The sequence below is a fragment of the Pelodiscus sinensis genome, chromosome 7, assembly GCF_052426305.1.
Source record: "Pelodiscus sinensis isolate ZL-2025 chromosome 7, ASM5242630v1, whole genome shotgun sequence".
Taxonomy (NCBI): domain Eukaryota; kingdom Metazoa; phylum Chordata; order Testudines; family Trionychidae; genus Pelodiscus; species Pelodiscus sinensis.
Window position 1 is genome coordinate 77,316,116 of NC_143058.1, and position 24,321 is coordinate 77,340,436.

Consider the following 24,321-nt stretch of genomic DNA (forward strand, 5'->3'; position numbering starts at 1 on the left):
GCATTCATGTGACCACTGTGGAATCATTCATGTGATTCACTGTTAGAATATTAAGACCTGCAACGAGTGTGCTGAAGGGCAACATTTAGCCTGAGTGTAAGGGAAATCCTTCCAGCACTGAGATGTATGAAGCTCTCAAATAGAGCAGAGGAGGCCTCAACACTACAACCAGGCTAGGCAAAACACCAGAGAACTGAAATAAGCCTACATGTGCCCTGAAGGACACAAACTGAGGGAGAATGAAGCTTCCCCCAAATCCCCTCCCTATCCCTACCTCTCTCTGTTCCCTCTAACTAAACCAGTAAGAACCCTTCCTCTGTCCCCTCTAACTGCCATATATCCTTCCCTACCTCCTCTGACTTCCCCATACCCTCTCCCCCTAACTGCCCCATACCCTCTCCCCCTCCTCTGACTGCCCCATACCCTCTCCCCCTAACTGCCCCATACCCTCTCCCCCTCCTCTGACTGCCCCATCCCCTCTTCCTCTGACTGCCCCATCCCCTCTCCCCCTGACTGCCCCATCCCCTCTTCCTCTGACTGCCCCATCCCCTCTCCCCCTGACTGCCCCATACCCTCTCCCTACCTCCTCTGACTGCCCCATACCCTCTCCCCCTAACTGCCCCATCCCCTCTCCCCCTCCTCTGACTGCCCCATACCCTCTCCCCCTAACTGCCCCATACCCTCTCCCTACCTCCTCTGACTGCCCCATACCCTCTTCCTCTGACTGCCCCATACCCTCTCCCCCTAACTGCCCCATACCCTCTCCCTACCTCCTCTGACTGCCCCATACCCTCTTCCTCTGACTGCCCCATACCCTCTCCCCCTAACTGCCCCATACCCTCTCCCTACCTCCTCTGACTGCCCCATACCCTCTTCCTCTGACTGCCCCATCCCCTCTCCCCCTAACTGCCCCTCCCCCTCTCCCCCTCTCCCCCTAACTGCCCCTCCCCCTCTCTCCCCCTCCCCTGACTGCCCCAGAGCCTCCCCGCATGAGCTTTCCTTCAGTGCCTCCGCGCTCTACGCCCCGCCCCCCAGCTCCCGGTGGGTCCGGCTCCGCGGGCAGTGGGCGCGGGCGGGTCTCTCACCAGCCAGCACGAACTTTGCCATGAGGAGGCTGGCGGCGGGGCACCAAGCGACTCCGGGCTGTTGCTTAGCAACGTGGCGACGCCGCCTCCAGGCAACGTTTCTGCGCGAGACAGCGGGAGTGAGAACGGAATTGTCCCTTGGCGCGCCCCGTACTCTCGCGATAATCGGGGGGGGCGGAGCGGTGAGGAAGCTGTCACGTGGGCTGCCCTGCGGCGGTCCCAGGAAGCCACGCCGGGCCGGGTGAGTGGCAGACGTGCAGGCCCCGGCGCTGGGCCGGGGCTCGTGTGGCCTCACGGCGCGGTGAGGGGCGGGCCTGGCCCCTCCCCCCCGTAGCGCGGGGCGCCCCTCTCCGGGCAGCTGCGGGCTGAGGCGGGGAGCTGGCCGGCGCTCGGGGTCTCTCGGGGCAGGTCGCACAGCCCGTGTCGCTGTACATGGAGGGCGGTGCGGTGCGGTGCGGTGACCGGGGCGGGGAAGGTGGCGTTCCCCCGGTTTCAGTCCCCTCTGCAGATGGAGGAAGGAATGCCGCCTCCGCTGCTTCCTCGCTCAGCTGCTGCTTGTCTGTCAGAACCTCCAGGTGCTCCCCATAGAACTTCTAACACCGAATGCAATTGTCGTTCCTGCACTTCTTTAGCGTGATGATCATTAAAAATGTCAATGGTGTAAAATCAAAATTTGATTAAAAAAGGAAAACCATGCTAGTTGCTCTTAATCTTCCTATTTAACAATAGCAAAACATTCATTAATTTCTCACTTGAAGTTGCTGCAGAATTCCTAGTCTGGAGCATGGACTTCTTTTCTGCCCTAAAGTACACAGTATTCTGCTTACAATTATACTTTCACTTATATCTCATTTAAAAAAAATCCATCTTCTTTCAGAAATTCTGTGGATTTGAAAGTAAAATTCCTGAAGAGGTCTGCTGCCATTACCAAAATGTGTCTTCCTTGGGTAGAGTGGTAGCCATGAGACAAAGGGACTCTTTCTTGTTCTTAGTAGATCGGATAGCTCCATTAATCATGAGCTTTAATTACTCTTCTTCTCATAACTTGTATAATATCAGATGTTATCAGGCCTTGGTCATACATTTGTTGAACACCCAAGACTGTGAATTAACTGAATCTGTAACATCTGTATGCATTACAAAAATGGATGCAACCTTTCATAGAAGCCCTTGGGACATGCAAAAAGAGGTCAAGGAAGCCCTTAATGGTTACATTTATTGTGTTATCTTTCACTTGGTCCTGTATATTCTAGGGATGTGTTTGTGTATCCATTTAAACAGTTAACTGATGAGCCCTGGCTCATCGATCAACCCTCATGGTTACACACAAGCCCTCACCCCCCACACTCCCTCACTATTATCTCTATATCAGAGGCAGCGGGGGAGAGGTGTACGCTGGTACTTAAAAGCCAGCTCTCGTGGTGCTGTCCACCCCTCCCCATCCCCTGCCTGTAAACATATAACCCCTGAAATGTTCAGAGGATACACTTTACCAATCTTCCCCCCCCCCAAACCCCCCCCCCCCAAATCCCTTGTTTTTAACATCCCTAGTTTATTCTCATAGTATTGATCTTCTGTCTGACTCAGGCATTTCTAGAAGCTCCTATCTCTATGGCAATGGGTTCTCAAACTTTTTGGCCTGCAGCCTACCCCGCTCAATGCAAAACCGTTCTGTAGACCGCCAGCCAACTGCCCATGATGCCTTTGCTTGTCTCCGGCTATCTTAAATACTAAATTATTCATATTGGACTGCTGAAGCACAACAACTTTATGCAGCTATAACACATGGGGACATATATAACCCATAAGAAAGGACATATTAATAAAAATCAGAATAAATAAATAGATTAAGAGCTTTAACTTTATCATGTTAGTTTGCCAAATTTCATTTTAAATAAAGTAAAGTATTAATTTATGTCCAAAACAAAAGGGTTCAGCATTATCTTTATCGGGGGTGGGGAAGCTTTTTGGATCAGAGAACACATAAAAGTGAGGCAAAATAAAAACAACAAAAAAGCAGCCCCCCAACCCTCACTGATATGGCCCCCCAATTGAGTAACCTCACTCCCCTGACATTCCGATCCCATAGGAAGAGGAGGTAGAGAGGACCGAGATTCAGGACTTCCCACAGGCCAGATTAACTCTTCTGGAGTCCCGGGATTAGTAGATTTTTGTGTGTCGTCGTTCTCTCCCCCCGCCCCCTCGGCAAGGTTCTGGGACAAAAATGAGGAGTTCAGTGTATGGGAGGGTACTGCCAGGGAGTGGGATAGAGCTAGGGGTACAGGAGGGGGTGTGGGTCAGGGATCTGGATAGGAGGTAGGGTGCTAGAGCAGGCTAAGAGTGGGGGTCTGGCCAAAAGTTTGGGTGCAGGAGGGAATGAGGGTGCAAGATGTGTTTAGTAGATGTGCTTTTTTAACCTTTAAACCAAATATTTGTTAATGATTTTATAATTTCTAATTGATTTCACAGAGAATGCATTTTACCTGGTGTCCAAAGACCTGTTTCTGTGGACTTGAATTTGATTAAACCTCTGTCTTCTGAGCTGGCATTTGAAAGCAGTTTACAAAACACTAGCAAAAATGAATAATAAAATGGGTTATTTGGTATGGACAATTGGACATTTTCAGGTATGTGGTTCTAAACTGTTTTCCGGCTTTAGAACTGCAATGAGAACATGCACGTTAAGGATCAGTAGACATAAGAGTGCCATACAAAGTGTGAACCCAAGAAGATTCCTGTTAAATGTTCCTTCTTGTGGGCTTGAATTTTCTCTGCGATTGCTGTCTCAGGGGATACCTGTGTATTGTAAAGGAGATGCCACTGTACAAGAACAGAATGCTACAAAGACTCTATTAGATGAGCATGAGCAACCCTATTCTAGTGCTTTGGACCCTCTAGAAGAAGATAGGAGTAGTGTTGAAGAGATACTTATAGAGAAGAGTGAAAGGAGTCTATCACAGCAGTTCTTTGATGACCTTCAAAAATGCACATCTCCCACTGATGTTTTAGATCTAGTTTCAAAGTCTGCTGCCTCCTGGAAGCATTGTAGTAACTGTTTTACTACTATGTGGGTGCTCACTAAAAAGCTGTCTGAAGACCAGAAGCGTTATGAGAGACAACTGATGATTGAACATCCTGCATTTATGAAGTTGTGTCAGCATCTGATGCAAGATTCTAGGAGCATGTGGTGTGATGACTTGGTATACAGTCTACATGCCGTGCTGAAGCTAGGTATACCCCAGAACACTCGACTGGTTCAGACCTTGCTGAGAGTCTGTCAGGTAAGTATTGGAATCTTTTAAAGATTGGAATAACATTCCAGCAACAGTTCTTAGAGGTTGTAGAGCTGTAGTGTCCAACTAGTTGTGAAGCAAACTATCCACATTCAACTGGACAAATAGTCACATTGTTCAAGCCAACTAGCCACTCTGACTTCGCCAAATAGCCACATGTGGCTAGTGGCTAGCATGTTGGACACCACGGTTGTAGAGACTACAGATTCAGAGTGTCTCCACATGAATATCTTTGATTTGAGGTGGGGGGGAGGGGGTGTTATTCCTCTATATGAATCACACAGTAAAAAGAGAGAAGCTCAAAGAGTATTTGCATTTCAGGCTGTGATAAAACTTTAGGTCTTCTTAAGGGTTAGAAAAACTTTTTTCTTCTTCCACTCTCACTTTATCCTCTCCTCACCTACTGTGAGGCAGGTTTGAAAGTGAGCATTTGTGAAGAAAGGTATTTTTGATTCTTTGATTTGAGGGGAGAGGCCAGTGTCCTTCTTGGCTCCTAGTTGCCTTTGGCTGCTGTCTCTGGGAACTTGTTATGGTTTACCCACTAACATCTGCTCTAAGGATGTTAAAGAGTGGTTATTTGGCTAATTGTGTAGTCGATACAGTTTGCACGATTATTTGATAAGGAGGCTGCTCTGCAGTCTCAGTGAGGATAACTCCTGGAGCTGGCTCGAGCTGGAACTGAGCAGTCCCGTCTCACTCTGACTCTGGACTGCTACGGCTCTGCATTTTAAATGTATTAAGAGTCACTGGGTTCTTACTCCCTTTAAAATGCAGAACCGCAGCACAGGTGGCTCTTACTACATTTTAAATGCAGAGGCACAGTGGTCCTGAACCAGTGAGAGTCAGGGCTGTCAGCTCCTGTTTGTAGCGGCCCAGGCTGGCTGCTGCTAACAGAGGCTGCTACAGCAGCAGCCCCTGTCTGTGTATGCCTAGCTCCCTGCTGCCCCCCTCTGCTCTCCCGACAGACAGGTGCTGCTGCCAGAGCAGCCTCCCCTGTCCACAGCACAGCAGGGATGGTCCTAGGGGAAACCAGCTTTTAAGCTGGCTCCCCCCAGCACTAGCTCCTGTTCTTCTCCCCACCCGCTGCCTCTCCTACAGAGGCAGCAAGAGAGGGTGTGGGGGGAAAGCAAGTAGTCAAGTACTCTTCTCGACTACCTGATAAGTTTATGCTTATTGGGTAGTCAAGTAGTCAACTACTTGCTTACATCCCTATTCTGCTCTTCTTATCTTGGGGATTTTTACAGGGCCTTTTCCCAGCTGCTGATGCCTACCATGGCCTTCCTCTGAGAATCATACGACTAATTCTTTCTGTGCTAGGTGAGGATTTTTCCATTGCTGGACCTGCTGCTGACCTGCGAGTTTGTTTCTTGACTTTTTTCAGAGCCCTCCACCAACTACTTTTCTACCCACAGTGTGTAACTTTTTCCTGTTTCTTTCCTTTCCATTCTCTTAAAATAGTCTGTCTTCATCCCTGACTTCTCTTCCTCCTCCTCCTCCTAACTTTGAACATGGCCACCCATGTTTTTTAGAGTGAAGGAGGGCACTGACTTCTTATGTCCCCACTGAGTGTGCCTACATTTGAACCACAAATGTGCTTGAGCCTGCACATTAAAACTGCTAAATATTTAGAAAATACTTTAGAGAGGAAATCTTGAACATGACTTGTATGATATTCGCCAGCATGTATCCATACACAGATTCTTCCTTTTGTCCTTAATGTGTGGTTTTTTTTTTCTTTTAGGTCTAGTTTCTCATTTTTTTTCAGAGTCAAAGGGAAGTAACTCCTCAGAACTTAATAGAATTATGCCTGTGTTTGGTCAAAGTAGAATCAGCCCAGTGATTTGACCTTTTTCTTTGTTTGGACTAGGGATGTTAAATATCGGTTAATTGACTGGTTGCTTAACCTCATGAATTCTTATCAGTTAATCAACTATTAAGTAGTCCCTGGGGGTGGGGCCAGCAGCCAGTGTGCTCCAGCCCCACTCCCGGGGAGCCACCCACACTGCTGCTACTTTACCAGAGGCAACACCATGGGATACCAGGTGGGAGCTGGTCCATGAGGGGAGCCAGTTTAAAAACCAGCTCCCGTTGTGGACTGTCTGCCTGCCATCCTGCACTGCAGCATTCCCTGTCCAGCAGTAGGGTCTGAGCTCTCGGACCCAGCTCACGCCAGGATACCTGCCTGCCTGGCTCCTAATAAACTTTAAATGCAGATCTGCAGTGGGGGTAGGTCCCAGACCCAGTGCAAGCCAGGACTGAGCCATGCTGCTAGCCAGCCTGCTAAAAAAATTACTGCCGGGGGGTGGGGAAATGCATGTATTTTATAACATTAACCTATAAGCTTTTGGTTGGGGAATCAGGTGGAGTTGAGATAACTTAGACTTAAGAACTTTCTGATATTGTGAAAATATATCTTTAATAGGAGCGCCTCAATGAATTTAATGACCGGAGTCTTTCTGTTGTGGCAACCACCTTATCAACCATGGAACCAAGCAGCAATGTGGATGCTCTTCAAGCTGGATTACAGTGAGAACAATTACTTTTTGATGGTTTCCTTATTTATAAATCTTGTCATGTGAAAATCTATTTCTATTGGAGGAAAATAAAACGGCATGAACGGAGAGTGACCATGCTTACTCTTTTGCCCAAAATACACTTTGATATTTTCTGACTTATATTTTTGGCATTTTCATGGGGTTGGTTTAATGATATATTACATTAGACCATCTTAGTGGTTGCTGACATGTAAAATATAGTAGAAATGTCCAAAGCAAGAAGCCACTCAAGCCTTTAAGTAATTTTATGCTGTCTTAAACTATCAAGGACACTTTGTGGTGACCATGGCTCTAATCCTACATTGAACTCTGTGGGACAGTTCTGTGCAGGATCCACCCTGAGACGCTCATTGCAGAATTGGGGCCTACATAATTATCATCAGATAGTAGCTGAAACAAATAGCTCTGTTTTGCACCTTTGTTGGCATTCTCAGCAGAAAGGGAGGAGTATCGCTTGTTCTCCTTTCCATTTGCCCCGTTTTGCTGTGTCCTGCACAAATCTCCCCTGAATTTCGGGTCACTGAGGGCTTGTCTCCACAGACAGATTGCACTGTAATAAGTTACATCAGTTTAGTTAAACTGATACCTCTGTTACCCTGCAGAATGTTCTCTCTGTTGCACTTGCATTGGTTTATGTTGCAAGTTACAGCATAGTGTCCCCACAGCAGTGTTCTGCATCAGGGTGGGTGGTGCATTGCAGGCAAGCATTCCAGTTTCCTCCACTTGTCAGTCCCCTCCACTTTTTGGGCAGGGAAGTTGCCACACAGATCACAGTACGCAGGGAAATGTTCTCCTGATGATATCACACACCAGTGCCATTCCTTCAGTGTCCGGAGATGGCCACATTATGATAAAGTCAATTTTACTGAGTCAGAGCAGAATTGCACTTGTTTAATTTAAACAAAAGGGGGGTGGAAGAGAAGTGAGGAACATCAGTTTAACTCAGAGTATGTCTGGGAGACGCATGTGCACCTGCTCCCTCTGTACTAGCGCAACTCGTGTATGTAGGCCAAGCTTCCTTAAACCAATTCCATTTTTCTTTATCAGGTTACTGGTAGAGCAACGAATTCCAAAGATCAGTAACATTTTTATGTTGCAAAGCATAATGAAATGCATTGGAAAAGATGCCCCACTTTCTCTCAAAAGGAAATTTGAGGTAAAAAATGAAAATCATTGGTGCTGCCTACTGTTATTCCTACATAGCTGCTACTTGTGTTTTGCTATTTATTAGCTGCTCATGGCCCATTCCTAACAGAATGGGATTCTTATAATCTTTTCTAAATCCAATGAAAGGAACTGGGATTGATATAGTATTTAGAAAAAACATCAAAACAATGTATTTATTATTAATACATTTCTTCATTGCCTTTTATATGTCTTTGAGACTGTATGGGTGAAACTATATTTTAAGGGCTGGTGAAACTGAAGTTAGTGGGTCTGATTTTTGCTCTTGGTGTTAATTCTAACCCAGCAAATGGTTCCTGATTTATGCTGGCTTAAGATGCACCAGAAGTGGGCCCACTAACTTTAGATTCACTAGGGTTTTTTTTTAAATCTTGTTTAATTTAGTTTACATCTGTCAAAGATGTATCACAAAGGGCAATAGAAAATAGTTGTTTACTAATCATTTAGAATAAAGTAACGCTCGTGCACACAGCAAGGATCATCTATCATCCTTACTGTCCAATGTCATTAAATATGCCATCCATGCTAAGTAGCAATCCACCATTCTTTCAGGCATTGGTAGAAAAACAATATACATAGAAACCAGGAATGAGTCCTTTTATATATTTTTTTTAATTTTATTTAAGAAAGAAACTGGAGCACTTGAGAATTTTAAGGACAGCTCACACTAAACGTCTAATTTGCTGTAGTAGTTTTTATAAGAAAAATTATTGGAAGGAGTTACTTTAAGCTCCTTCCACTGCTTCCAACTTTCCTTCAGTATGAATCTGATGAGGATACAGAGTTGGCATAGAGATCTTCCCAGTTCACTTCATCCTTCAACAGAGATGACTTGAGCTGCCAGTGCCAAGAATGAAGAGTATAATAAAACTGAATTAATTTTAGAATAGAATTTTGAAGGAGCTGGACCACTTGACTTCTCTGAATGCTCAACACATGTTTAGTGCTCTGGCTGCGATGAATCACTGCTCCATTCCAATCTTGGAGGCCTGCAGTAACAAAACCATTGGTGAGTAAAAGTGAATTTTTAAACTTTGCCTCTCCTCTAGTCTGACTCTTCCTAATGAGAAGGTCTTATTCCAATTTCCTTTTAAACTCAGGAAACATGATTGTTTTGTAGTCTAGCGATGCAAATCCATCAGACAAAATGCAGCACAAAAAATGTGGAGGACTGATGGATGATCAAAGAAAGTAGTTCTTGTGCTCCCTGTCCTCATTAATACTACAAAATGTCATCTCTGTGGATTATAATGGCACCCTTCCTAACTCTGTAATAAAAATGTTGCTAGCATTTTCCCTATATATAGAATTTGGAGATGATAAAACTAATGACCAGCAAGAAAAAATAGTGATTTTAGATGTGCTTTAAAAATTGTTTCTGAACTGAACATTTGCATCTTATATTATGAACTGACAACTCTGTGTTTAGGGAGTAAGCAAAAGGGAACATGTTCACTGATTAAGTGGATTTTGTTATTGAGTTCTGTTTAGCAAATGATGGCACAGTCTAGCCCCTAAGGCTCTTAAAATGATGGTTAATATTCCAATCTTTACTTAGCCCCTTGCAGTAAGTATTGAGATATATTCTTACATCCAAAACTATGCAGAAATAGTTAATGTTGCAAAGTCAAGCCCTCAAAAGGTAGGAAATATCACAGTTCATGTTAATTTGGTCCCTTTGTCCATACACTTTATGATGCAGTCTTTAATTACCTGGTAACAAATTAATTTGTCCCATGGGACCTCTGCTTCATTAGTGTTTGGGATGGATGGTTTTCATCGCAAAATATTTTATATTTTGTTCTAGCCTCATTGTTTAGTGTACAGCCATAGCACATGATACAAATCCTACTCTGAAGACAGAATTATTAATTTCCCAATTTGCTTTCCTATTACTATAATTTATCACTATAATATCCAGCTTCTTCACAAATAAGGATTTATTTTCACAATACCAAATAGTGAGATGATATCTACATTTTAAATATGCAGAACTGAAGCACATAGAGATAAATGTCTGTGTGTCCACTGATTTTGAGTGCCCAGTTTGAAATACATTGTACATGATCTTGGAGCACTTAGCATTATTTAGCACATTATATGTTTGAAGCACAGCTCCTCTTGATTTAACTTGCAGCTGTGAGTTCTCAGCACTTCTGTAAATCAGATCCCTGGCTCTCTAGTTGGGCACCCAAAAAATGAGGAACACTTGGATTAAGTAATTTGCCCAGCATTATGTTGGATCACTGAGGCAGAGGCAAGGATAGAATCCAGTTCTCCAGGATGACATTCAAGTGGCCTTAACCATGAGACCATGCTTACTATTTTGCAGTCATTCAATGTATGCCTTCCAGCAACTGCAGCAATGAAGGAGAAAGTCCTGCACAACAGCCTCCTTCACTACACAGACCTGATGATCCCCTGATCATGTCCGTCCTGTGCTCTGAATGAGGCATAGGTCTTGTGGAAAAAATAGAATGTGATCATGAAATTGCAGACTACTGCAGTAGGAGACTGAACTAAGGTTATACAGGAAGCCTGGCATTTTCTAACTCTCCTAACGCCCCCCGCCCATGCCCCAGGAGCAGCTGGGCTGCCACCACCAGCTTCCCCAGGGCTGGAGCTGGCAGCAGCTGAAGGTAGGAAGGTGGGGTGGGCCTCAGTGGGCTAATGGCTAAGCCATCAGTGTTCGACTTTGCAACTTTTAATACAAATTGTTTTGAGGTTTGTGTGTGTGAATCCACACGTATAATTTCCTTGGGCTTTAAAAGAAAATTGAAAAAAAAGAAATTCCATCCTGGGTTATCATACTGACACTCATGTAGGCCATCAGCAGGAGTGGAACCTTTAGACAAGTGGCTTGCACAGCCCTGTCGGTCCACAGACAATGCCTAACATTTCCACAAGGAGTCCACAAATGAGAGAGATTGAACACCACTGCTTTAGATCTAGCTCATAGACCTCTGTCTTTAAATCTAAGGGAATAACTTGTAGCAAAAATAGCTGGTGATCTCAGTATGGACCATCACTAGAGAGGGGTCAGACATTTTGCTGTTTGCAAGTGGTTGTGAAATCCATAGGCAAAGGAATGGTAAAAGTCAGGGTTTTGGGGTTCTGTTCCAGGGTCCGGAGGGATGTTCTCTGGTGAGCACAGATTTTTCTGTTCCTCTCAGGCTTCATCCCTTCTGCCCTGTGCCAGTCATGTCTCCTCCCCACCTTTGGCTCCTTGTCCCCATCTTGTTCTTGTCAAATCAGCCTGTCTCCACTCCTCTCAGGGTTCTCATCCTGGTTCCCGTCTCCTTGCCCAGTTATCCCCAATATGCCCTTCTGTGCTCTTAATCAGAGTACCAGTACATATCCCCGAACTTTTCATCCCTGCCTCCTTTGCCCAGCCAGTCCCAGTCTCTTCCAGGGCTCCCCATCTGAATTTTCATACGCCCCTGACGTACATGTAGCTCACATTCATTGTCCCCCCCTTCTCCCTTCTGTTACAGAGAATATCCATGGTATTCCATTTTGGCAGCTAATCCACATTCTAAGATCATGCCGCATCCTCCGGTACCACAATGTAGTTCTGTGTTCAGCAGTAGCAAACTACGTGACTTCAGCCATCTATATGTGGGACACTAAACAGGTGAGATAGTGACCAAGATTTATGGTGATACCACTAGCACTGCCAGTACAACATCAGTGATAGTCTGTACTTCAGTTTGCATTCTGAAATGGACTTAAAATGGGGTGTAAATTTCAGTTTTGCTCTACACATGGGCTGTCTTTTAAAGTGAAACTGCACAATACTAGAAAATTCAAATGTCTCTTTCTTGATGCGTATATATACTTAAACAACATTTGTGTACTTATACAAAATGGTTGAAGGGAATTCTTCATTACAACTGGTACACTGGTTGTCATTTTATGTGTATTAGTAACTGTGTATTAGCACTGATGAGCCCGCATCAGGACCTGGACCCTTGTGCTCTGTGCTAAACAAAGACAGGATCAAAAGACAGTCCCTGCCCCAGAAAGCTTCCGGTCTAGGTATAAGACAAGAAACAACAGAAAGATACAGACACGCAGATGGAGGATTAGAGAGAAACAATGAGACGATATTAGTTTAAATATTTTAATAAGAGTGAGTTTAACAGCCCATTGTTCTCCTATTTATTGCTGTGTGGTAATAAGTAATACAGTTAGTCATGCTCACAATTGCCAAACGTTTATTTTCATTTTTAAAAATACTTCTGATGCTTTGACACCAAACAGATTAAGTAAATTCCCATATTGAAGTTCTTATTCTAGTTTTAGTTTGTTGGTGGTTAGCCTTAAAAATGTTTCTCTCCCTCTGCTTTTTTGTTCTGTTTTGTTTTAGATTGTCCTGTTTTTGTCTGCCTTCGAGGGTGTTCATTTTCGACCTGTCGAGCTGATGGATATTGTGGCTGAGAAGGTGACAAGTCATCCTGAATCCCTGAACCTGAAGGATATTCTGAGTATTCTCCGGGTGTATTCACTTCTCAACCATGTACCCAAAAGGAAAAATCAGGAGTAGGTTCTGGCTTATAATGCCTTGTATTGCATTGCAGAGTTGTTATGTTATGTGGGTGTCTGAACAGGCACCTGCTGCTGATATTGGAATCCAGTTGTGAAATAATTCTCACTGGGTCCTATTTTGCTAATTATGAAATAAACTTACTATATTGATCACTGTTATTTAAAAATATATACATTTTTCCGATCAACAAAGTGATGTAATAGAGAATGAGGGCCCATCACTTAAGCGATACAATGAGCGATAACATTTTAAGCGATAAAATAAGTGAAGCTAGCAGTAGGATGCTGGACTTGAGATCCGGTTATCCAAGTAGATTGGAATGTCAGCGTGGGGTTTTGTTTCAGAAGTACTGATTTATATTTTATGGAGATTTTTAGGAAAGTGAGTTTATTTATAAATTGGTATGTGAAGTTATCATATCTTCCTTTGTAGGTTCCGGGAGTCTCTTAATGCTGCCTTGAATAAGTACCTCACCAGGATTTCGAATGTGGATCTGTTGAAGGCAGTGTATTCATTTTGCATGTTAGGGTATCTGCCCCAGGCTGCAATTAGTCAGCTTCTGCAAGAGGATAACCTCAATGATATACTAACAACAGGTAAGGCATTAAGTTTTTCATGTGTGTTATGCCATTGAATGCAGAGTAGAGAAGAGTAGTGGTAGCTCCAACACAATCACTCCATAGAGTATGGTTGCATTGAAGTTCACAAGCTAAGTGGGACAAGACTGGTTAATATTGGGTATGAAATAAGCAACTGAGTTCTGCAAGTTATTGCTACTTGTTTGTGATTCGGGAAATTCTATCCTCAGACTCCACACTGGATCAGTGCCCTCATAATGGCATTGGGAAGTGGTGTGCAGTTGGAGGTATCATTTTCATATTGGTGAGAAAAGTGTTTCCTGTGTAACTGAGTGCATGTATGTGTGAAAGATAGTAAATATATGATTTATTGTAGTGATGTTGAGTAGCGGTTGATTAGTCAATGGGGGGGGCACTGCAGCTCTGCAGTTTAAATGTGGAAGGAGCCAGGCGTGCAGGCTGCCCAGCTCTTACTAGGGATGTAAGTGATCAATTGACTAGTCGACTGTCCAATAAGCAAAAGCTTATTGGATAGTCGACACACTAGTCGACTGATCACTCCCACCCTCTCTTGCTGCCTCTATCACAAAAGGGCAGCAAGAGGGTGGAAGAAAGAAGGGTGCTGGCTTAAAAATAAACTAGAGCTGGGGCTTTTGTACATTTCAAAAGTGGAAATCTGCACTAGTCCTTATCGACTAGTCGACGGAAATCCCATTGACTATTCGATTAGTTAATTAATTGAAATGTAATTATCCCTAGCTCTTACTACATTTAAAATGCAGAGTTGCCGTGGGATTAGCTCCTGGGGGCGGCACCACTGCCTGGGGGAGCCCCGAGCACTGACTCGTGCTCCCTCCCCTTACTGCTTCTGCCACAGAGGCAGCCGGGGGTGGGGGAGCAAATAGTTGAATCATGACTTAGTGTAGAAAGTAGGGATATTAGCTAACACATACTTTAGTAATCATGTAGCAGTAACAATTTTTAGTGGTTATATGGTTACTAAAATACTCCCTGTGGGCGGGGCCGGCAGCTAGAGGCATCAGTGGAGTTGGTCTGCGAGGGGAATCAGTTTGAAAATTGACTGAGACAGAGGCAGCAGCATGGGGGCAGCAGCAGTCTCTGTTTGTGGCAGGACTGGGCTTACCATGGACAGAGGCTGCTTTTGTTCCTCCCCTTCCATTTCCCACCCCCCTGACAGGAGCTGCTGCTGTCCCTGTATCAGAGACAGTAATGCTGGAGTAAGGGGGAACAGTCAGGATGCCAGAGCAGCTCCTGTGTGCGGGGAGCCCAAGATGGCATCCTGCCTGCTCCCCCCAACACCAATACAGAGGTGGCAGTGTGGGGAGGAGGCAGGCGGCTCCACAAGAGCTGGCTTAACAGCAGGCTCCCCATGCATATCGGCTGCCACCTGACCCCCTCACCCTCTCACAGAGGCAGCAGCACGGGAGGCCAGTGCTTGAGCACCAGCTCTCACCTGCCCTCCGTGCTGCTACCTCTGTGGCAGGCAGTGGAGAAGGAGGGGCAGAGTGGGAGGAGGCATCTCTGTGAGTCATGAAAGCCAGCTCCCCGCAGGCACCAGCGTCCGCCTCCCCCTTGCTGCTTCTGATACAGAGGCAGCGGGGGGGGGGGCATATAGTCATTTGGATTAATCGATAAGATGAGGCTTATTGGTTAACTCTTTCAGCAATTATATGCTGACCTCTCTACTAGAAAGTCAAATTGTGGATTCTTACTTCTGTGACATGCATTCAAGACTTTCCAAGAATATATAAAGTAACATAAGTTTTGCAGCTAAATCAAAGATTAGCTCAAAATACAACTAGTGGTTAGAGGCATCCTAACGGCAATAGTTCAGGGTAGTCATTCAGCTTTGTGGTTGTAATTCGGTTAATTGCTTTGTTTGGCACTGAGTCGGTGTAAGTGTATTCATTGCTTGCAGAATGTGAATACTCTGCTGTTCTACTTCACACAATAATTTCTCTACTTGGAACCAGAATAGATCAGTACAGCTGAGTGAACAATGATGCTTGCATTCGCTGGCTGAATCGAAGGTGGGGGGGAATCAGTTATTTTGAAATGAAATTTATTTTTTGTTGTTGTTTTGGTTTTTTTTCTCACTGAAATAAAAAACAGTTCCATTCAGGTTAAATGAAATATGTTGCATACTGTTTTGAAACATTTCCACCAGTTTTTCCCTAATTTTTTTTAGTCTGAATTATTTGCTGAATTTGATCCAAATTTGCAAGTAGCCTCATCCCAAAACAGCATTTTATTAGAGAATTTACCATTCATCTGAAAAATGTTGCCCCACTCAGTAGTTTAGTGCTGTTAAAGCACATTCTCAAAGTGACATCCAAAATGTGACTTAACTCCTTAAATGAGTATTGATAAAACACACAAGTATTTGGGGGTTTGGTTTTTTTTAAAAAAACAAGCAGGCTCCGTATGTACGTAAAGGTCTGTCACTTATTAGTAATCCTGCTGTACCAGGATGACGTGTGGCTGTGTAATACAGAGGGCGAAAAGTGGGTAAGCAAGCAGATTTCAGACTTTAAAGAGTAGATGGTCCAATGGTTACGGTGGTAATCTAGGACTTGGGAGTCCTGAGGTTGAACTCCCTGCTGTGTCAGAGACTCCCTCAGGACATGTCTACGCAGCAGGGCAAAAGCTGATCTCAGCTACATCAAGTTGAAATAACTTAACTCGGGTTTTGGCGCTGTCTACACAGCAGGAAGTTGAAGAAAGAACACTCCTCCTTTGACTTCCCTTACTCTTCGTGTAATGAGGGTTACAGGAGTCAGAGTAAGAAGTTGTCCAGATCGACATTATTTCGAAATAACGACTTGTTGTGTAGACATGCACTTTATTTCAAAATGTCAGTTATTCCAAATAACACTGCTGTATAGATGTACCCTGAGTGACCTTGGATGTACCCTCAGTTACCTGTTTGCCTCTCTCTGCCTCTGTACAATGCAAATAATAGCACTGCCCTACCTCACCAGGAGGCTGATTCTACAGTAATGTGTGCCCTGTAGTTGCTTAGCTAGCTATATAGTCAAGAACATTTTAACAGTGTCATGATGGCATATTTCAAGAAACAATTAGTTTTATTATGCCTAATTTGGAATTAATCTGCTGCTCAGCACAGCTGACATCTGTTTTTACTGCAAAAAGTATGCAGTGAAATTGGGAATTTGATGGGGTAAAACAATATGTTTGAGAGAGTTGTGTATCCGTCCATCCATGAGTCTGTTCAAGAACTCCTTCTCAATGGTCAGAATTAGGACTATCATATTTGGTATGCAGCTCTCTCATCTTTACCATATCTTTATCTTTATCATAACTTAAAGCAAGGTCAGGGTTTGGTTGTTCCAGGACAATGGGATTTTCCTGGAATATGATCCTCATAAAAAGCAAAGAGGGGAGGTCTGCTAGCATGCAGTTATACTGCAGAATGACCATTGGGAGGGCAGGCGCATCGGTAAGGGTATGTCTACACTAGCTCGTTAGTTCGTGGAATGAGGAGTAACAGTTAACTCGAGTTAGTTCAAATTAACGTTTAACTGCCGCATCTAGCCGCGGGCAGTTAGTTCGGACTAAGGGAGATTTAAAAATGGCGGCGCCTGGGAACATGCAAATGAAGCCCGTGATATTTAAATCCCGGGCTTCATTTGCAACTCAGGTTGCCCTCATTTGCCTACCTAGCTCAAACTAACGAGCTAGTGCAGACATACCCTTAGAGAGTGGCAAGCTTTGGATGGGGCTCTGGATGTTGCTGGCACCACGAAGGGTAAGGTTCACATACTAGTAAGCTGCCTCCCTTATTCCAGCCAGCCCCAGTGATCTGGTGCCTGAGCAACATAGCCTCCACCACCTGGCAGTCAGGCACCGTGGCTCCAGCCATGTTGGGGGGATGTTGTGTGGCACCAGGCAGCTGTACTGTCTAGCCCTAAGGAGCAGCCAACCTCCTGCACCCCCCTCTAGGGATCTAAAATCCCATTTAATTGGTTAACCAGTTCAATGTGACATTTAACCAGTGAACCAATTAAAGGTGCATGGCGGGGGCGCCACTTCAGCCCAGCTCAGCTGGAGTGGCCCCTCTAAGTGTCATGACTGGGCTGAAGCGGCCACATGCTGCAGGCAGAGGCTGCTGTGGTGTGCCCATCTCGGACAGGGGAAGTTCCAGCTGGGCTGGAGCACCCCTGTCCACGGCGGGAGCTGTTCTAGCCCCCACGGGTTAAACCAGAACTAGTAAGCATTACCTATTAACTGAGATGCTTACTACTGAACTGGTTAACTTTTCACATCCCTACCCCACCCTCTGCCATAAGCCCCACGCACCTCCCAACCCCCTTCCTGAACCTCTTCTCATTCCCCCAACCTTGACTCCTGTTAACCAACCTTGACCCCCCAGCATTGACTCCCATCTTAACCTTCATGTCCCGAGCCACTCCTCACTCCCCAATCCTGATTCCTGCACCTCCAGCAGCCTTGCCCTGATACCCACACATCCCCAAGCCCCTGCTCTTACTCCTGCACCCCCACACACCCAGCCCCCTGCCCTGAGCCTTCTTTCATTACCCGAGCAATGCCAGGTAAATCTGCTAATACGATACAAATATATTGCTACTTTTTTTTTTCCCTCCAGAAGGATTTAAGAAAGAACAGAATGAAAAGATGCTCCACTGTGTGAATGTGTGTCTGGAACTTGATAGCCCTTCTTCATTCCCCAAGCCAGCAGCTGTGTTCACAAAGAAACCCTCCTCACCTTTGGTTTCTGATTTCCCTGAGGTTCGGGAGGCTCTGCTGAAACTTCTGGGGGATGAGCGTATGTTTCAGCAAAACATCCAGCTGCCACATGATTACAACATTGGTATGGGACCGCTCCATTGTCATGTGCCTTTCAGTATTCATTTCAAGTGGTAAAGTAATGGACTGGCCATTATTATACATAGTATAAGATGTTTAAAAATGTAAATTTCTGGTGATAAGCTCTATTTAACCACAAGATCACATTTTCAATGTAAGTGCAATGTAAGATCTACCTCAAACCCAAATACCCTCACCCAGCTTCCTTCCCTCCCTTCTCTGAGGCCCTGCCCCTGCTCTGCCCCTGCTCCAAGGTCTCACTGTGCTCATTCCATCCCCATTCCTCCCTGAATCTCTTTCACTTTCACCAGGCTGGGGTAGAGGGTTGGGGTGCAGGCTCTGGTCTTGGGCCAAGGGATTCAGTGTGTGGAAAGGGGACACCCTAAGGGTAGGGATGTGGGGAGGGTTCTGGAGTGGCCTAGGGGATAAGGCATTTCCCTGGGGAGATCAGGGTTGGGGACCCAAGTCCTGCCCTTGCAGACGCCCACCCTCGGAGGGACCAGACAGCCAACAAAGGATAAAAGACCCTCTGAAAGAAGGGCGGTGGCGTGGGCGCTTGAGTGGACTAGGGGATAGATGACTTGACTAGGGAGTACAAGGTGGTGGGTTCAAGTACCATCCATCCTGGGAGTGGCAGGATAGCCAGCAGGGGCCTCCCCAGGGATGGAGCTGGCTCCCACACTTAGAAGGCAGGATAAGGGACCTGCTGAAGGTAGGGAAGTGAAGTGGGGGATAGCTTCTGGACCGTAGGGTGGTGGGCTCAATCCCATCCTCCTCCACCCATTCAGGCAGTGGCTGGACAGCCAACACCAGCTGCCCCAGGGATGGAGCTGGCTCTCACATTAGGAAAACAGGATGAGGGAGGGGAGCCTCTGGCGTGGCATTTGCCTGGGGAGCACAGGGTTTGGGGCTTGTGTTCCCTCCCCCAAACACCCAGCATTTTTGCTTTTCCGGTTTCTACAGTTTTCTGGATGCTTAAGTTCTGGATAGCGCAGGTTTTACTGTATTTTCCTTTTTATTTGATTTAAAAAACAGGATATGACCTTCACTGAGAGACCATTTATAAATGTAGTAAAGTTGCATGGTGTATTATTTCTTTGTATGTAGGGCTTATATTTCTATGAGTATATCATTTGCAAGCTGCTCTCATTAACTGATTCACTTTGAATACTTCCTAAACTTATCAAATGCAGTGGTAAGAAGTTAAAGGTGAATATGTATGGATCTGTCTGAGGTTTCATGGTGACCTTGTCAGGACTCTTTTCATTAAATCCTGAATTTATACACCTAGGAGTATTATATCTATCATTTCCAGTAACAAGCACCTTTTTTGATTGTGCCAGAGCACCAGTTGAATCTATTTATTGCTCTTGAAGTAATGGCAATATATTGTGCATACCGTCACACACATGCAATAATTGTAGGTGGGTTTTTTTCTATTGATTCCATGGAATATGCTGAAATCGTGCCACGGTCAAAGCTTCTTGTGGCATTTAATACTTGCCTGTTTTATGTTCAGCTTTTGAAATCGAAATGGATGCAGACAGAAAGAAAGTGCTTCCAGTAACTGAAGCGGAAGATCCTGCTGATTCTCCTGATGTTCAAAGGTACCTTAATTTGGTTACAAGTTTTTCTCTTTCTCTGTGCTCTCACAGGAACATAAGAATTGCCAGACTGGATCATACCAAGTCCTAGTCCAGTATTCCTTTTCCAACAGGGGCCAGCACTGGATGTTCCATGGGCACGGGGAGAGGGAGGATACAAGAAACTCCACATTGGGTAGATGTGGGATAATCTGCCCTCCTAAAGAACTCCTAGGTTATAAGGCCAGACAGAGGGATCACTTTGATCATCTGGTCTGATATCTATCTAACCCAAGTCATAGAACTCCCTGAATTAACTCCTGTTTGAGCGAAAGCATGTCTCAGAAAAACATTCAATCTTGATGTAAAAATTGCCAGTGATGGAGAATTCACAATGACTCTAGGTAAATTGGTGTGTTTTCCAATCCTTTCCCACATCTCTGAACTTTCTGGAATTTATCCAAAGCACTGTTATACTGTGGACACTGGAACAGGATACCTCCCCTAATGAGTAGAGTTTGACATAAATCCTGAAACATGAGATTTTGATTTCCTTCAACAAAAATTTTGCATCAACTACAACTATGAATATTCTTATTATCATATAAATGTTGAATCCTTTGTTGACACTTATTGAAGTTGATCTCAGCAGCACCCTCTGGCAACGAGTTATATCGAATTGTGCATTGAGTGAACAATTATCTCCCTGTTCTGTGTTCGAATGGGGAAGCCAGTTTAACTTTATGCTGAGAAATGTCTTTTTTAGTAAATGAAGTCTGTATAAGTCTATTCACCCAATTCTTGGACAGTGTTATAACCTAGGAAACCTAAATTGTGGCTTGCAGACCACAGTAAAACAAAATCTGCACAATCTAACAATGACTTATCCCCTGATAGTGACATTTAGCACAAAGCCTGTGCAATCACTTAAGTCATATTTTGAGGGCTTACGTGGGATTTAAGTGAAGCATGACCTTGCACAGATGAATTTCTCTGTCTGTCTTTTGACGGAAGGGGAGCGGGTTACTCTGTACCAGTACTGCTTGTCAGGCTACCAAACCATTACACTTTATTGAACCTTCCAGGCAGGTTAAGGATTTGCAGAGCAGATAATGGAAGCAAGAAGGAAATAAATGTTTACATGTGAAAGTAAATAAGAACAGCCATACTGCATCAGACCAATAGCTCATCATAGAACCACAGAGCTAGAAGAGACCTCAGCAGGTCATCAAGTCCAGCCCGCTGCCCAAGGCAGGACCAATCCCAATTAGATCAACCCAGCTAGAGCTTTGTCAAGCCGAGACTTAAACACCTCTAGGGATGGAGACTCCGATACTTCCCTAGGTTACCCATTTCAGTGCTTCCCCACCCTCCTAGGGAAATAGTTTTCCTAATAACCAATCTGGACCTCTCCCACCGCAACTTGAGACCATTGCTCCTTGTTCTGCCATCCATCACTACTGTGAACAGCCTTTCTCCAGCCTCTTTGGAACCTCCCTTCAGGAAGTTGAAGGCTGCTATCAAATCCCACTTCACTCTTCTCTTCTGCAGACTAAACAGACCCAACTCCCTCAGCCTCTCCTTGTAGGTCATATGCCCCATCCCCATAATCATTTTGGTCGCTCTCCGCTGGATCCTCTCCAATGCATCCACATCCTTCCTGTAATTGGGGGCCCAGAACTGGACACAATACTCCAAATGTGGCCTCACCAGAGCCAAATAAAGAGGAATAATCACTTCTGCTGGCAATGCTCCTCTTAATGCAACCTAATATGCCATTAGCCTTCTTGGTTCCAAGGGCACACTGTTGACTCATATCCAGCATCTCACCCACTGTAATCCCCAGGCCCTTTTCTGCAGAACTGCTACTTAGCCAGTTGGTTCCCAGCCTGTACCAATGCTTGGGATTCTTCCATCCCAAGTGCAGGACTCTACACTTGTCCTTGTTGAACCTCATCAGATTTCATTTGGCCCAATCCTCCAATTTGTCTATGTCGCTCTGGACTCATTCTCTGCCCTCCAGCGTATCTACCTCTCTCCCTAGCTTGGTGTCATCTGCAAACTTGCTGAGGGTGTAATCCATCCCCTCATCCAGATCATTAATAATGTTGTTGAACAAAACCGGTCCCAGAACAGAACCTTGGGACACTCCACTAGAAACCGACCGCCATCCTGACATCGAGCCGTTGATCACTATCCGCTGGGCCCGACCTTCCAGCCAGCTCTCTGTCCATCTTACCATTCATTTATCCAATCCACATTCCTTTAACTTGCTGGCAAGAATATTGTGGGAGACCGTATCAAAAGCCTTGCTAAAGTCAAGGTACATCACATCCATTGCCTTCCCCATATCCACAGAGCCAGTTACCTCATCATAGAAGCTAATCAGATTGGTCAGGCACGACTTGCCCTTCATGAGTCCATGCTGTCTATTCCTGATCACCTTCCCCTCTTCCAAATGCTTCAAAATGGATTTCTTGAGGATCCCCTCCATGATTTTTCCAGGGACTGAGGTAAGACTGACTGGCCTATAGTTCCCTGGATCGTCTTTCTTCCCTTTCTTAAAGATGGGCACTCCATTTGCTTTTTTCCAGTCATCCGGGATCTCTCCCGATCGCCATGATTTTTCAAAGATAATGGCCAGAGGCTCCTCAATGACATTTGCCAACTCCCTCAGTAGCTTCGGATATATTAAGTCCAGACTCATGGATTTATGTTCGTTTAGCTTTTTAAAATAGTTCATAACCTGTTCTTTCCCCACTAAGGGCTGTCCACCTTTGTCCCATATTGCGTCACTTAGCGCATTAGTCTGGGAGCTGACCTTGTCCGTGAAGACAGAGGCAAAGAAAGCATTGAGTACTTCAGCTTTCCCCACATCATCTGTCACTAGGTTACTACCCTCATCCAGTAGGGGCCCCACACTGTCTCTGGTCACCTTCTTCTTGCTGATATGCCTGTAGGAACCTTTCTTGTCATCCTTCACATCCCTTGCGAGTCGCAATTCCAATTGCGCTTTCGCCTTCCTGATAACTCCCCTGCATTCTCGAGCTATACATTTATACCCCTCCCTAGTCATCTGCCCAAGTTTCTGCTTTTTGTAAGCTCCTTTTTTGTGCTTATGTTCACCAAGGATTTCCCCGGTAAGCCAATCCGGTCTCCTACTATATTTGCTTCTCTTGCTACACATTGGAATGGTTTCTTTCTGTGCCTGCAATAAAGCTTCTTTAAAATACTGCCAGCTGTCCAGGGCTCCTTTCCCCTTCATGTTAGCATCCCAGGGGATTCTGCCCATCAGGTCTCTGAGGGAGTCAAACTCTGCTTTTCTGAGTCCATGGTGTGTATTTTACTACTCTCTTTTCTTCCTTAATAACACAGCAGTGCTATTCCTTAATATTAAGGAAGTCTCTGAACAGTTAACTGTGAAGAATATTTAAACTGTACCAACATAATGCTGTTTGCCAGCTCCCTAAGAAATTATGCTGTTTTTGCCTTTAGAGTGGCTGTTCTCTGTGCTCCTGTATCGGCTTTCTGTTTTGGCACAAGGCATCCCCGAGGCAAGTTGGCAATGAAGATAAGGCATCTGAAAGCTCTGGGCTATCATGTAGTACTGGTAAGAAGTCTAAATTTAGGTCATCTTATTAGTATGGTGACGTGTATGATAGGCGAAGAAGCACTATACTTAAACTAAATTGGCACTGCTGGAAAAAATCTTTGACTAGCGATAGTATTCTGCGACGTTATAAATCGGGATGTAATAGAGTAGTTGGTTAAATGATTAACTGATAAGCAAAAGGTTATCGATGAATGCTATCGATTAGACACATCCCCCAGCCCACCCTGCAGTTCTGCCATTAAATTTTTTAGAGGGCTGGCCAGCCGCCTGGCTCAGTCCCAGCTTGTGCCAGGTCCCAGGAGTTACCCCCGCTGTGGCTCTGCAAGGAAAGTATTATTGTAAGGAAAGTAGTATCCTGGGATCCAGCGTGAGCCAGGACTGATCCAGGCTGCCTGCCCACTCGCTCCTTAATTGCTTTTCATGCAGAGCCACAGCAAGAGGTAGCTCCCGGGACCCACAAACTGGGACTGAGTACTTGCAGTGCCATCCCTTATCGATTAATCTTGTAGTTAGCCACATTTTCGTCGACCACACGATAAACAAATTACATGCTTCTTAACATCCCTAGTTAACAAGGGCAAAGGGGCTCTACTGTGGTAAACTCTGTCCAGGTGGAGTTGGATCGTTTTTTGTCATGAGGTAATCAAAAGCCTGAATTACAGTACCTAAGAACCTTGCATTAAATTGATCAGCTATTGATTCCTTCGCCTGTTTTCATGTGCAATGGCTGATCTGCACCCATCGTTTTCTGGAATGCAGGGGTTTACTACATCTGTTTCCCTTCATTAAGTGTGTTGGCTCATGAGACAATGTGATTTTGTTGCTTAGCAGCAGAACTAACGCAGCTTTTCCCTTCCTCTCCTTTCCACAAAGGTCCACTACCAGGAGTTTAAAAAACTGAAGGAAGAAGAAGCAATTGAGTGTTTGAAGGGAAAAATCTATTCAGCAGATGCTCTTTGTTTTTCTGATGTGAATTTGCAGGATAATAATTAAAATGGACTGAGAACTTTG

General features: G+C 44.9%; 2 protein-coding genes across 5 annotated transcripts in view; one reads left to right on the plus strand and one right to left on the minus strand.

Annotated features, from left to right (window-relative positions):
- MDH1B (malate dehydrogenase 1B) overlaps positions 1 to 1,217 on the minus strand; it is a 29,561-nt gene extending 28,344 nt beyond the window's left edge. For both annotated transcript variants that reach the window (XM_075934364.2, XM_075934363.2), the window contains exon 1: positions 1,086 to 1,217. In XM_075934364.2, the coding sequence (XP_075790479.1) occupies positions 1,086 to 1,107 (22 nt within the window). In that variant the 5' untranslated portion in view covers positions 1,108 to 1,217. The remainder of the gene's footprint in view (positions 1 to 1,085) is intronic.
- Positions 1,212 to 24,321, plus strand: FASTKD2 (FASTK mitochondrial RNA regulator 2). 3 transcript variants are annotated; one of them, XM_075934360.2, is made up of 12 exons: positions 1,212 to 1,326; positions 3,555 to 4,366; positions 6,801 to 6,904; positions 7,981 to 8,089; positions 9,004 to 9,127; positions 11,613 to 11,752; positions 12,488 to 12,660; positions 13,100 to 13,263; positions 17,894 to 18,118; positions 19,634 to 19,721; positions 23,193 to 23,307; positions 24,184 to 24,321. In XM_075934360.2, exons 2-12 carry the CDS (start codon positions 3,665 to 3,667, stop codon positions 24,301 to 24,303), a joined length of 2,064 nt encoding a protein of 687 aa, XP_075790475.2. In that variant the 5' UTR covers positions 1,212 to 1,326; positions 3,555 to 3,664; the 3' UTR covers positions 24,304 to 24,321. The 3 variants fall into 3 exon arrangements, with proteins under 3 accessions (XP_075790475.2, XP_075790477.2, XP_075790476.2); XM_075934362.2 differs by having other exon boundaries at positions 17,897 to 18,118; XM_075934361.2 differs by lacking the exon at positions 1,212 to 1,326 and adding an exon at positions 1,353 to 1,660.

Excerpts from the sequence above, each read along its gene's own strand:
- FASTKD2 (XM_075934360.2), top strand. The coding sequence starts at position 3,665 with ATGAATAATAAAATGGGTTATTTGGTATGGACAATTGGACATTTTCAG. Across the intron at positions 4,367-6,800 it reads CCTTGCTGAGAGTCTGTCAG|GAGCGCCTCAATGAATTTAA; the intron begins GTAAGTATTGGA and ends TATCTTTAATAG. Across the intron at positions 6,905-7,980 it reads GCTCTTCAAGCTGGATTACA|GTTACTGGTAGAGCAACGAA; the intron begins GTGAGAACAATT and ends TTTCTTTATCAG.